Source organism: Clinocottus analis, unplaced genomic scaffold (genome assembly GCF_023055335.1).
Source record: "Clinocottus analis isolate CAN_PGR_092001 unplaced genomic scaffold, fCliAna1.0.p SCAF_7, whole genome shotgun sequence".
In the NCBI taxonomy this organism is placed as follows: Eukaryota; Metazoa; Chordata; class Actinopteri; order Perciformes; family Cottidae; genus Clinocottus; species Clinocottus analis.
The window spans coordinates 2,084,590-2,097,500 of NW_027176229.1; the positions used below are offsets into that span (position 1 = coordinate 2,084,590).

At 42.1% G+C, this 12,911-nt stretch overlaps 1 protein-coding gene across 6 annotated transcripts in view; it reads right to left on the minus strand.

Moving 5' to 3' along the window:
* wdfy3 (WD repeat and FYVE domain containing 3) overlaps positions 1-12,911 on the minus strand; it is a 123,865-nt gene that overhangs the window by 62,435 nt on the left and 48,519 nt on the right. For 5 of the 6 annotated variants that reach the window (XR_011080188.1, XM_068604549.1, XM_068604548.1 and 2 more), the window contains exons 9-14: positions 9,891-10,370; positions 9,349-9,459; positions 7,510-7,703; positions 5,294-5,565; positions 4,930-5,127; positions 820-903 (exon numbers count right to left, since the gene is read on the minus strand). Coding sequence is in view for 5 of the 6 variants with exons in the window: in XM_068604549.1 (XP_068460650.1) it covers positions 820-903; positions 4,930-5,127; positions 5,294-5,565; positions 7,510-7,703; positions 9,349-9,459; positions 9,891-10,370 (1,339 nt within the window). In the remaining variant the exon portion in view is untranslated. The remainder of the gene's footprint in view (positions 1-819; positions 904-4,929; positions 5,128-5,293; positions 5,566-7,509; positions 7,704-9,348; positions 9,460-9,890; positions 10,371-12,911) is intronic. The other variant, XM_068604550.1, reaches the window with a different exon arrangement.

The window sequence follows — 12,911 nt, forward strand, 5'->3', positions numbered from 1 at the left end:
AATTACTTTTCTATTTGTGTCTAACCGTCTTCACATTGCCCCGCCATATTATACAGTCGCCTGGATGGGACTCGAGAGAGAGAGCCTTTTCACGATTTGACGTTACCTGAAGGCCACCGTAGTTTTGGTATCCGCTTGTGACCCACGTTGTGCTATCAAAGAGGGGGAGCGGAAGGGTTTCAATTTGTTGCAATCTGCAAGCTCACTGCTCGATGCCACCAAATCCATCACAATGTCCCTTTAATCAATAACTTATTTGTCTACAGACAAAAAGCATAAAATCCTCATATTTGAGAGGTTAAATCCATCTAATGTTTCTAAAACGATTAATGGATAATAAAAATAAAAAAGCACCCAAAAAAACAGATGTCGATTAATTTTTTTGTCGATCAATTAATAAATCTACTGACTTTATAAGTTCAGCTCTTATGTCATGGGGTTTGAATCTGTGACGTTTTGGACTGCTAATTTTAAGATTTTGCATTATCATTTATTCATGTTATATACTTTAAAATGATGGATCAATTATTCAGAAATACAATTAATAGTTTATTAGATTATGAATACAAGCATTGGTTGTGAGTTGAGTATAAATGTTGAACACCTGTGAAGTGTCGTGGAAGCCTGTTTCATGTTCAAGTAACGACGTGTACTTTTTCATAATTTGCGAAAAAAAAGATTATTTTCGAACGTTTGAGGGGTTAGCAAACATTTTGAGCCACTAGAGGGTGCTATTTGTGCCGATTGAGGTCCAGGAAATTGCAGAGAGATGGGATCAGGGTGAGAGAGAAAAAACAAGCGGTAGAACGCTGTAGCTACCTCTTCCTGGCGAGTGCTGGTGTGCCCCACGGCGAGGGCAGCGAGGTCTCATGAGTCAGGCAGGGAGGCACCTGCTCCGCACGACTGTGCGCGCGCGCGTGCAGACACACACACACACACACACACACACACACACACACACACACACACACACACACACACACACACACAGACACACACGGCCGATGATGAACGGCCAGACAGACAGCACCAGAGGTTAGAGAAAGGAAAGAAGGAAAAAAGAAAGAGGCTGTTAGTGGAATGCTAAAAGGAGAAACGGGATCAGAGAGCATGCAGCCAGAGCTAACACAAGCTGGACACATGGCGTTCCAGTTTAATACAGCAGGCAGGGTTTGAGACGCCATTGATACATGTGTTCCGCAAAACAGAAGCTGCTTTTGATTGTAATCTTCAGGAGGTGGAGAGGAGCGGAAAAGGGAGAAGCTTCTTGTGACGGACAAAGAAGTGGACTGAGCGAGAGAACTGTGGATCTGCTTCTAGGCTGCCCTTTGATGCTAGAGTTTTTTGGCGATTTTAGGACATTCTGCTTTGATTTTAATCCAGAACACTGGCTCTACGGCAGACTTGAAACGTACATTTAAGTTTCATTTTTGGGGCAACGTTCTCACACAGCATCTTCACATGTGTCAAGAGTAAGAGGCTCAGACGCACAGATGGATGCATCTGGTCATTTTTCAAAATAAAACCGGCCTTGTTTTTTTTGGTTTCTTTTCCTTTTTTTTCATTCTTTCTGTGCGGCCCGTTACCAAGGGGACGTTGCGTTACTCTCTCACAGACGAAGACGTTTTTGAGTGTAATTCAACTGCATGGCACAAACATGTAAATACTTTAAAGGATTATACTGATATTGTTTCTTATTCCCATGTGACTATTATGCACCTGGGCCACACAGTTAGTTTAGGTTCTGTTACTCATCTTATTTTTTGTTATGCACCTTCAACACCCCCCCCCCCCCACACACACACACACACACACACACACACACACACACACACACACACACACACACCCAGCATGTAACCCTACTGTCTCCATACACTGAAAAAAAATATTTTTGGGCCTTGTAATTATTTCCTTGATTATATGAATAAACTCACCAATAAATTAGTATTTCAGTCCTTTCACTTTAAAAGGAACCTTTTATTTAATGTGTTACTTTGCGTTTGTTTGTAATTATGAATCCCTATTTTGATAAGTACATTTCATCATTAACACCAAGTAATATTCACTAAACTACTGGATTGACTGAACAACTTGACACAACAAAGTAACATTTACTTGGTAATACAAGTGAAACTGGCAACTTTGCGCACGCTCAGGGGATGACGTCACTCACGTCAGAGAAGAATTTCTTCAGCAAGATGTCAAGAGAAGAAACTTGGAAAAGGACGGTTGAGTTTAACCTGTCCAGAGAAAGTTCATCTACGGAGGCTACTGGGGTAGGTTATATGTTTAATTATCCCTTTATTAAACTTCAATGAATATTATTTATGTAATTATGTAATAGGCTTGTTTACATATTACTATTATGTGTAAAACTTGTATATTGATTCTGTTTGTATTTACACTTGATAGGAACCCTATTTTAGTTGACATTTGTTTTGGGACGCTTTTAGTTGTGACAAGCTCCTGAAGACATCTATAGTGGTAGAAGTTTTACTCCGCTCAAATATATAAGTTAAAGTAACAACAAAATGTTGATTTGTCAAAGATTATTGTTATCCAAGTGGACCAATTTCCCTCTCGGTTGTGTGGAGCCAGCAAGGTATGTTGTTGATGTTAATGATTCATTGTGCATATTTACATGCAAACAGTTTATTGTGTAACGTGAACGCCAACTTGTTTTGTGTATGTTGAAATGTATTGAACAGTTCAACGATGGATCGATGACTATAGTGTTGATTGAGTCGCCCGTAAAAGAAACAAGCTGTTGTGTATTTCCTGGAGGGAGTGATGCTTTACATTCTTATTTACCCGTCAGTGAAAGTCAGTGTTGAAGCACTGGAGACTTAACGCTAACAGGAACGTGACCGGGTCAGTTTAGGTTAGCTAGTGAGGCTATGTGCTGGTTAACTGCGTGGCTCACACCGCAACGTTATGTGGCAACGTTTTTGGCGCAGTGAGCTTTGTGCCGACAGCGCAGAGATCACCCATGCGCATGCCCAACACACACAGGTACAAACAGAGAATGTAACATTAACTGTAACGGTAACATCTTCATGGGTGTGTCTTAACGTTATTTCTTTAGTTAAAGCTGTTTGACAGAGGCATTGGTTAACATATATTGTCATTTGGAGGCTGGAGTTTGTGTAGTTGCTCAATAGTACATTTTACTGGAAGGACTACTGTATTAATTGTTTGAGCAAGGTGGATCATCTTGATCATGTTGGTTTTTTTCCTCTTCTGTTTCAGATTAAAGAGGAGTTCAGAAGAATTAAGGACAGTTCATCTGGAGAGAAGCACTTCCAAAGTCTTGATGATATTTTGGACCAAGAATGCGTTGCAGGGACTAAAATAAAGGCCAGTGTTGGATTCACTCTGCTTGATGAAGTTTAAAAATTTGATTTGAACACATTACACATTTTTGTTGGTTTCCCCCACCACTGCTCAATTTTAAGAACACATCCAATTGACATAAATAATAATGATAATTGTTTGTTTGCTTGCTTTACAGAAATGTCTTCAATAAAAACATTTTTATTGATATACGTCCATATGCCAGTTTAAACATGGGCATTCCTCCTGATATCCTACAAAGTCACTTCAGACAAGCTGAATTCACTTCGGTCTGTTTAACAGCAATGTGTTGCGGGCAGAAAAGACGTCATTATTCACTGCTGGATGGAGTTATTTGGAGAGTCTGCAGAGGAACTCCATCAATACCAGGTAAATTCAGAAAATGTGGGGTGTTCTGATAATTATTCTGACTATAATAAACGTAAATGTAAAATTAAATCAATCCGTAGATACTTAAATACTTTGCCAGCATGTAACCAATGTCTTGCTGTGAGAATCTTATTTTTGTTGCCCTATTGTATCTGTATCAGACCTTTTTAATTGGCTACATCAACCCAGAGAATAATCAGAAACTTAATAGAAAACATCTATCTTCTGCTGACCTCTAATTCACATGTTTTTGACAGGATATTAGCGACGATACAATCTAAGAGGACTATGCTCATCATCTCGCTAAGATATTTGTCCTACATGGAAATGCAGCCCAGGAAGGCTTCCCCTTGTCCATGTGCTTTATCTTTGCAATGAACTTGACTTACCCACCAAAGTTGAAACATTTGAAATGTTTCAGAAGCTCTTTCTTAATGTTGCTTGATGTCCTGAAAACATTTCTCAAGACTGTATAAGTTGTATTAGTGCATGTCTGTAAACAGTTACCTCTTTCCAAGTGTTGACAAATAAATGTGCTGTAGTTTAAAAGCAGCTGTCATTTCATGTTTTGTGGAAGCTTTCCTGTCTTATTTAGCCCCGATTATTAATGTAATACATTTATATTTGAATATAGGTGTAGCGCAGTGGTAGATGGATGACTTATGTAAATGTTATTTAATATTTTTCAATACAGTTAAGAAAAGCTAGTTATAACCATAAACTATTAAATTGCGTTAACAGGGGTTTTTCATTGAAGCCTGAGAGTAAATAGTATTATCAAATGCGTAAAGATTACTGTCAAAGGCTGAGTAAATATTACTATCAGAGACTGAGTAAATGTTATGTCTCAGGAAGTAATTTTTAGTTCAAATTTACTTGAACATTTTGGATGAAAAAACAGTCTTAGTAGTAAGTCAACTTAACTTAAGAATTGCGTGAGTGAAAATTACTTACAATTTCTGTGTGGAAATTGTTACTTTGACTTTTTTAAGTAAATGGCACTCCAATGTTTTTTCAGTGTACTATCTCAGGTTCAAACTGCACCATCTTTTCTTTAAATACATTAGAGATGTTGAGAATGTTCCTCGATTTGGGTCGCAGCTTGTCATTAAGGGTGATGGTGGGTCCCGGAGCCAGTCATTAAGGGTGATGGTGGGTCCCGGAGCCAGACCAGTTGAGAACCACTGCTTTAAGCCCTCTGACCTGTCGAAAGAGTCGGTGGCCATCTTGTACAGGTAGATGAAGAGTTTGCTGCAGTGCTTGAGCGTGGGACAGACACTGTCCCCCGCACAGCCTCCGGGGGCGGCCTCGTCCTCCAGCAGCCTCTGGAAGGGCTGAGCGTTGGAGGGGAAGACACTCGTGGGGCCGAGCTTCTTGGTGTCAGAGAAACAGCCTAGCAGCCTAAGAATGACAATGGTAGGCATGAAGAAAAAGGAAAAAGAAAACTACCAGCTACTAGCTTGTGCTGATCAAATCGGCATGTGGCCAAGAAGGCCTTTTAACGGTGAAAAAGCCAGTTGCCACATTTAAAAATCAGCCATGTTGGTTGAGAAGAAGACAACCTTACCTCACAGCGTCGGCCAGCTTCTCGTACTGGATCTCCGTGCGGAAGAAGTGTGAGTTGGCGGGCTCGTAGCGCATGGCGGCGGTGAGCGTGCAGATGACAGTGTGCAGGAGCTCAAAGACCTGGTTCTGGTTGACGCGCTCCCAGCCGAGGCGCGGCGGCTGGCACAGCGAGCGCTCCATGGCGACCAGCAGTGACGTGAGGTAGACAAAGCCGCCCACCTTGCGAAACACCGTACGGGTCCGGTGGCTCTCACGCAGCACCGCTAACAGAGCCTGGAGAAAGAGAAACAATGAGCCGTTTACTCTTTTGTATATATTTGTGGTCTCATCTTGTATTGTGAAGATGTCTTGCTGACAGCCTCTTGCTTGCCTCTTTTGTTCCTCATGATTCTTCTTGTTTTTTTCCCACCACTACATTATTCTAAGTTTTATGATTTACATCACATAAACTAAAACATCAAACTGTAACCTGGATATGAGTTTTTTTTGGCGGGGCAACCTAACCCTAAAACATCTCTCGTTGGAATAATGGCACAAAAACCTACGGCTTGATTAGATAGTTAGAATATATCTTGACATGAACATGAAGCTCCTGGCTTTCTGTAACTTCTGTTGCTGCTAAACCACAACAGAAAAAAATAAAAGGTGTAATTCTCAAAGCATTTACAAAGGGTGATGTAGAGCTGGAATTGTGTCGAAGCTCTGAATTGTTATATTTAATGATGTTATCACCCTACATAATTGGGGGAATACATGTTTGTGTTATTGTGGTCATAATGATGCAGGTAAATTCATGGTTAACTGTTTTAACGAGGACGGTTTCTTCAGTAAAAAAAAAGATTAATGGAATCTGTTGACAAAAAAGGTCTGTGGCATTATAGGAACACTGTTCCTGAAATTAATGCTGAATTAAAGTCTTAATAAAAAGTGCTCGACCTCATCTCAGAGATGGATAAAACCAGATTAAAAAAAAACAAAAAACGACTAACTGCATATCTACACAACACAAGGAGTTAATGAGACATTTTGTTTTGTAATTTGGTGAACACAAACTTTAAGATGTCAGTTTAATATGCACAAGTAAAGGGCAGTAAAACATTGAAGATGATATTGCGGTAGCTAGCTCTTTAGCATGTGTTAATAACTAGACCGTGAGTTAAAATGTTAAAAAAAATAATAATTGCTAAACTATCTTTTCTATAATGAACTTCCATGCACAAGATGTTTAACTAATAATCCTTAAAATGAGCAATATCCTGATTGCATTGACATCACGATACAAACTAATAACCCTGGAGTCAGTTCCCTTTGGCCCACTTCCACATTGAAATTGTTCATTATACCGGCAACCATAATGGAGCTAAATAAGTGGGTTGGTTTCAGATATAATGACGCATCCCGGCGGAGGAGGAAGGAACAAAAGAGAAGTAAAAACAAAGAGATGCTGCACAGCTGAGCCAGCTGTTTCCTGCTGCATGGAAATACTGCATGAATCAGCACAGTGGAGTTTTTTTTAGGTTGAAACCAATCACAGGATGTTAAATACATCCTCTTCACGTCCTCCAAGCTGGGAAATTAACAGCAAGCTAATTTTTATGTTTCTATGTGCTGGTAAAAGTAACTTCACCAGCCGCGCGAGGCCTCAAAGATAAGATGCAGCATGTCCGTTTTTGACAGAGATTACACGGTTAGTTGTGTACTTTCACAAGGCCAGTCAGCTTAATTTTAAGATCCATTTGTGTGTCTGCGGTGCGTTACTGTCGACGGCCCGTAAACCCTGAGAATGAGCGAGGAAAATAAATCAATAATAATAATAATTGAAATCTCTGATTAGTGACGTGGGGGAGCAAAGTGCTGACGGGTTAATCCCGCCGAAGCCTTTAGAAGATGTGAGAATCACATCGTCTAAGAGAGAAATTTAAAAAAAAATGCAATTATGCTGCAGAAAATGAGCCGTTGCCCTCTAACCCTGCATGCTTGTGTATGTGTGCTGTCATGTGCACCTTAAATTTGGCACCCCAGATTTGTAGCAATTACTGTATGTAGAGCTTCAAATGCACGTTGTTTTTTGAAAATGACACACTCTGTTGTTCTCACTGCGACTGAATGTTTGGCAGTGCCAACATCTTTTTGAATGTTTTTTGAAAGCGTTGGAATGATTGAGTGTGTCAGACAGAGAAAGAGTGTGTGTGTGTGTGTGTGTGTGTGTGTCATTACCCGCAGTATGTCAGTCTTCAGCTGCAGTTCACTGGACGGTGCAGAGTGCATCAGGCCCAGCAACGTCCCCATGTCGTCGTCTCCGCTGGGTGACAGAACGAGCTGCTGGATAATGAGCAGCGCGTGTTCCCGACATTGCCTGTACTTCACGATGTTGTGGACGCAGCGGGCGCCGCCGAATTCCCTGAACAGAGCTGGGAGATGGGAGGAGGAAAATGTATTCTATATACAGCTAGTTGTTTTTTAACTGGACACAGTAAATAACTATGCATATACTGCTGTTGATTGATCTGTGTATTCAGTACGCTTCAAATCTCTCCACATCAGAACCAAAACACACTACAAACACATTGTACTCTCGTCAGATATTTAATGATGTTAGGTCACATTGCACCGTGTTTGTGGTCGATCAGGTAGTTTGTGTGACACTGGGGAGTCTAAACTAACCCTTTAAAATCCTAAACACAAACTAACTAACCGACAGAGTTAGAGCATCAGACCAGCAACTACCGTGTGCTGCGGGGGGAAACTACTGGTTTTGTCAATGGAGCCTTGTGGCTTTGAAGAAAGCACAAACAGCGGCTTTAGCATTGAAAACATTCTAAATATAGTGCGCTCTTAATCCAATACCGATCACACACACACGCACACACGCACACGCAGACATGCACACACACACACACACACACACACACACACACACAGTTAATAGGAGGCCGGGTAATGAGGGAGGCTGGTTTAAGAAAAATCTTAAATTTTATTGATTCCTGGTGCCTAAACCGATACTTTTTTATTGCCAAGGCCATTTTTTCTTCAAATAAATATATATATATTAAGTGTTTAAAGTATACTATAAATATAAATACATACAAAACACTTCAAACTACAGCTTCAAACGTTTTAACTTCAAACTATAAACAATATATATGTATTTATTTATTTTAAAAAAGAACAGACCAGCTTAAGGTGGCCTGATAGGGAGCGTTGGCAACAGAATTCCACTCAGAAACGGTTGGATTCTACAAACTGCTGCTTTACTGGACAACAGGTCATCATTATTATCAACTGGAGAGCTTTACTGGACTACAGCTCTGTTTCAACAAGCATAGGACGGCAAAAGCTCCTGCACTCATGTCGTCTCCCCAGCGATGACTTGTGCATGTGCGCGCTGGTAGCCCCGCCCCCTTGAGCTCCGCTGCATGCAGCAACATGAGAGGGAGCAGAACAGTCACTGCGCCCTGATCTGCGCTATTTTATTTAAGTATCGATACTAAAAATATGCAAACTCCTATTGTTTTTAACGCACGGGTACCGCACTACCTTTTTAGTATCGGTATACTATGCAACTTTACAGAGTAGTATAAAAAAAAAAGTATTTAAATCGGCTCAGGCACCGAAAAAGCACCGAAATCCGCGTTGTGTTTCGGTCGGGTAGGTACCGGACGTCTTGGAACCGGTGCCACATTAGCACCGGTTCTCGGTACCCAACCCTAGTCATCAGGAATGCCTTGTACTCTGGGGAACTCTAGTTTAACAGATCAATGTGTCCCCTCTGCTGTGGAGAGTTGTTTGCACAATCCAACCTCACAGAGACCTTTTGGCAGTGAGCTCAGCTGTCCTCCAAAGCCTCTCTTTCTTTGTTGTTCCTACTTATTGAATTTGGAAGTTGGAAAGTGTACCTGAAAGTTACTTATTGAGGTCTGGCGTGTCTCCTTCCCCCGCATTAATCCATAAAAAGCATCATTATCGTCACCACATAATTAAAACAATATCCTCTGCCTGGATTTAGTACGTAACACGCCATTGATCATGTGTCTGGCATAGTATGTCTGTGTTTACCTGCATTAGTGTTGGTAGTGTTGGAGCCCTGCAGGAGCACCGTCAGCGTCTCCATCACCAGCCAGGCCAGCTGCTTCTGCTCCTCTGCTACAGTGTTGTTTTTACAGTCGGCTGAAAAGAAGAGAGGTTTGAGAGCGTGCAACAGCATCGTAATGATGTCATTAAAATGGCCATGGGGCAATAACGCCAAAATGATTTGAGCTGTATTTGAATAAAAGTATATTTTTGGCCATCGTTTGTGGTTTAATGTGGTCTTAGTTTTTGATCAGTGTATTTAAGGACTAGTTTGGCTCTTTTTTTAAATTTCTTGCTGTATGATGCAAATTTGTTGTGTCGTCATGAGCTCTGTCATTACTGGATGTTGTTGATTTGACTTCTTTGTGTGCATTGGCAGACTAATTTGTGTATTTTCGTGCTGCTGCATCTATGATTCAAGTCTAAAACAACCCACCTGAAGAAAAGTGGTTACGAATAAAGTCGGGGAGGCGTCATCGTTGCTGCAGCTTTGTAACAGATTTGCTTTAAAAAAACAACAACCTCACCTTGGTCATTATTGTGTGGCTGCTGCTGCGTGGCTGGGTCCTTGAGCAAAGCGGCGTACTTGTGCAGCAGGTTGACCAGTACCTCCAGCAGTCCGACCTCCCGCAGCACGTCGCTGAACACCGCGTCGTGCCGGGAGAGCTTCAGCAGCGTCCGGACGGCGATGATGCTGCAGGCGTGCGACGTGCTGGACTTGAGCAGCACGCTGACACTGAACAGCTCTTTACACGGCACATAGTTGAGGCTGAAGACGACGAACTCCAGCAGCTCAAAGTACTTAGCCTGGGCCTCGGGGAGCTTGGCCACACGCTCGGCAAATTGCGACAGGGTGTGCTGCGACTCCAGGATGAAGTAGTTGGCAGGCTCGCCGGAGTAGATGTTTCCGATGGCGTCCAGCAGCATGGACGCCAGGCGGCTGGTTTTCGTTCGCAGGAAGGCGTTCTGGAGCACCGAGAAGGCCTGGATGTTACGCACCGTGTGGCCTGGGGGGGTAGCGGGGGTGAGAAGTTGGAGTTTATGCCAAAACTAATGGGATTTATTTCATGATCAGAATGTTGCATGTTGTGGGAACAAAAATAAAATACAGAATAACTTTGAAAAGTGTATTATTTTCTAAACATTTCTGTTTATCGCTCCATAGTCCATAAGGCTGGTCTAACTGCTCCTTTAACAAACAAGATATCGACAACACACACAATCTGATCTCCATTTTGAATATCAAACACAAACCAAACTATGACACGCACACATTCATGCACACACACGCACACGCACACACAGCGGACTAATTAGGCGAGTAAGCGGACCCTCGCACCATGATGGCTTCTGGTAATGACTATGCACACAGCTGGAGCTGTCATTAGTGGGGTAAACACCAGTGTGTACTTTCGCGAGCGTCTCTTTTGGCTTGTGTGTGTGTTGCCATGAGGGATCTGGCGACAGTGTTACCAGGGAGGCAGAAGTGACAGGCTGCTTATGGTGTTAAAATCTGAAACAGTGAAACATTTCATCGCGTACATTCAAAACAAAGTGCTCAGAGTTTGTTAAGCATAACCAGGCCAAAGAATAAATAAAGCAAAAAAACATTGTGTTTTTCATTTATTAAATAAATATGTAGACTGAGAGGAATAAGTGAAACTTAAGGGAAGAACTAAATCTTCTTTTTAATTTCATGTCACTCATTTCCTCTGTTTTCCATATCATATTTTTTTATAAAGCTATTAATTAACATAATAACAGTGACATTAGCGCCGCACCGAAGGATTATTTTTTTTATCAGTTAATCAGACGTTAATGTTTACGCGTGAAGGGATTATAGTTCAGTTTAATTCTAGAAGAAACATTTCCCAAATATATATCCACAAAGCAACGTCAATACTCATAATACACAAAAAAAATTACCGTTTCATCAGTGACCCCGCAATAGCTCATAGTAATTATAATTTCTTACAACGCAACCAAGTTTAAATAGTTTATTTGCAAGAAATCATGATTCCATCCATTCCATTACCCGAACCGCTTATCCTGTTTTAGGGTCGCAGGGTGATGGAGCTGATCCCAGCTCTCACTGTCAGGATCCCTGTCTAACCCATTGTGTGTTTACCTCTGTTCTCCCAGGGCTCTTACCTCATGTGTCTGTCATCCCTTTGTTTGTTTTGTTTGTACCATGTTTGTGGTCCTGCCTCCAGGGTTCTTGGCCACACCCCCGAGCCAGGCACAGCTGCAGCCAGGCACAGCTGCAGCCAATCTCAAGACCAATCACCGGCAGCATAGTCAGTCTGTTGCGTCCACTACCCCGGTAGTCACCACTGCCGCTCTGTGAGATCATTTCGGATTGCTATGGCTGTTCACTAACTCCCTCTCTCCTCATTCCAGAGTACCCGTTGGCTGCCTCCCCCACTCCACACCACCGCCTGCCACACCAGCCTCCAGCGTCGAGCCACGCTGCGATTTGCGCGGCTCAACGTCAGACCACGGGATCCACGTTGTGCAACTGCTTATTCTGTGTCGGACCTCGGGCTCCACACTTTTTGGTTTGGGACTAAATAAACTGCCTTATACTGATCTCTGTGCTTGTGTGGTCTGAACCTGGTTCTTAACATTGTGCACCCGTGAAAGTCACTGGGCGAAGGCAGGGTTTAAGTCTCCAGTCCATCAAGGGACAGACAACCATGCACGCTTACATTCACACCTACGGGCAATTTAGAGTCAATTAACCTGAGCTGCATGTCTTTGGACTGTGGGAGGAAGCTGGAGAACCTGGATGGAACCCACGCTCACATATGAAGAACAAGCAAACTCCACACAAAAAGACCTGCCAGACCAAGATCTAAAACCAGGCGCCTCTAGCTGTGAGGCGCCTCATAGCAAGAGAGGCCTGCTACACCACCAAGCAGCCCAGAAAAAAAATCATTTTTTAAAAATCTTTTTACATAATATTTGAAAAGTGTAAAACTATGGACATATCTTATGTCTAATGGTAATGTATATATCAGTTGTGTCATGCTTCAATGTCATGAACATTGTCTTGATTGGGTTTCTTCACATTAAAAAGAAAAGAAAAAGGCTGAGATCAAAGGGGTAACTTTTGGGTTCTTTGGCAGGAGAAGGGAACATTTGGCTCAAGACAATTCTCAACCTCTAAAGCGTTTCTTGACTCCAGAGAGCACATTTGTATGCAGGAGGCTTTGGGCATTCATCTCCAGCAGTGTGACAGGCGGCAGAGTTGCCATGGTGTCTGTCAACAGGTTAAGCCTACTGGAATCAGCCAAGCATCAAAGTCATTTCATGGATTAAGATCTCTGTGCGTGTGTTCGTGTGTGTGTGTGTGCATACGGTGGTTGGGGGATACATAAAGACTTTTTCTCCAAGAATTCCTCTCGGATTTTTTTGAGGGCTTCAGTGCGAAAACCCAGTTGGTGGTATTGCTCTGGCTTCCAGAAGTAAATGGTAAATGGACCTGTACTTATATAGCGCTTTTCTAGTCATCCGACCACTCAAAGCGCTTTAACACTACATGACAT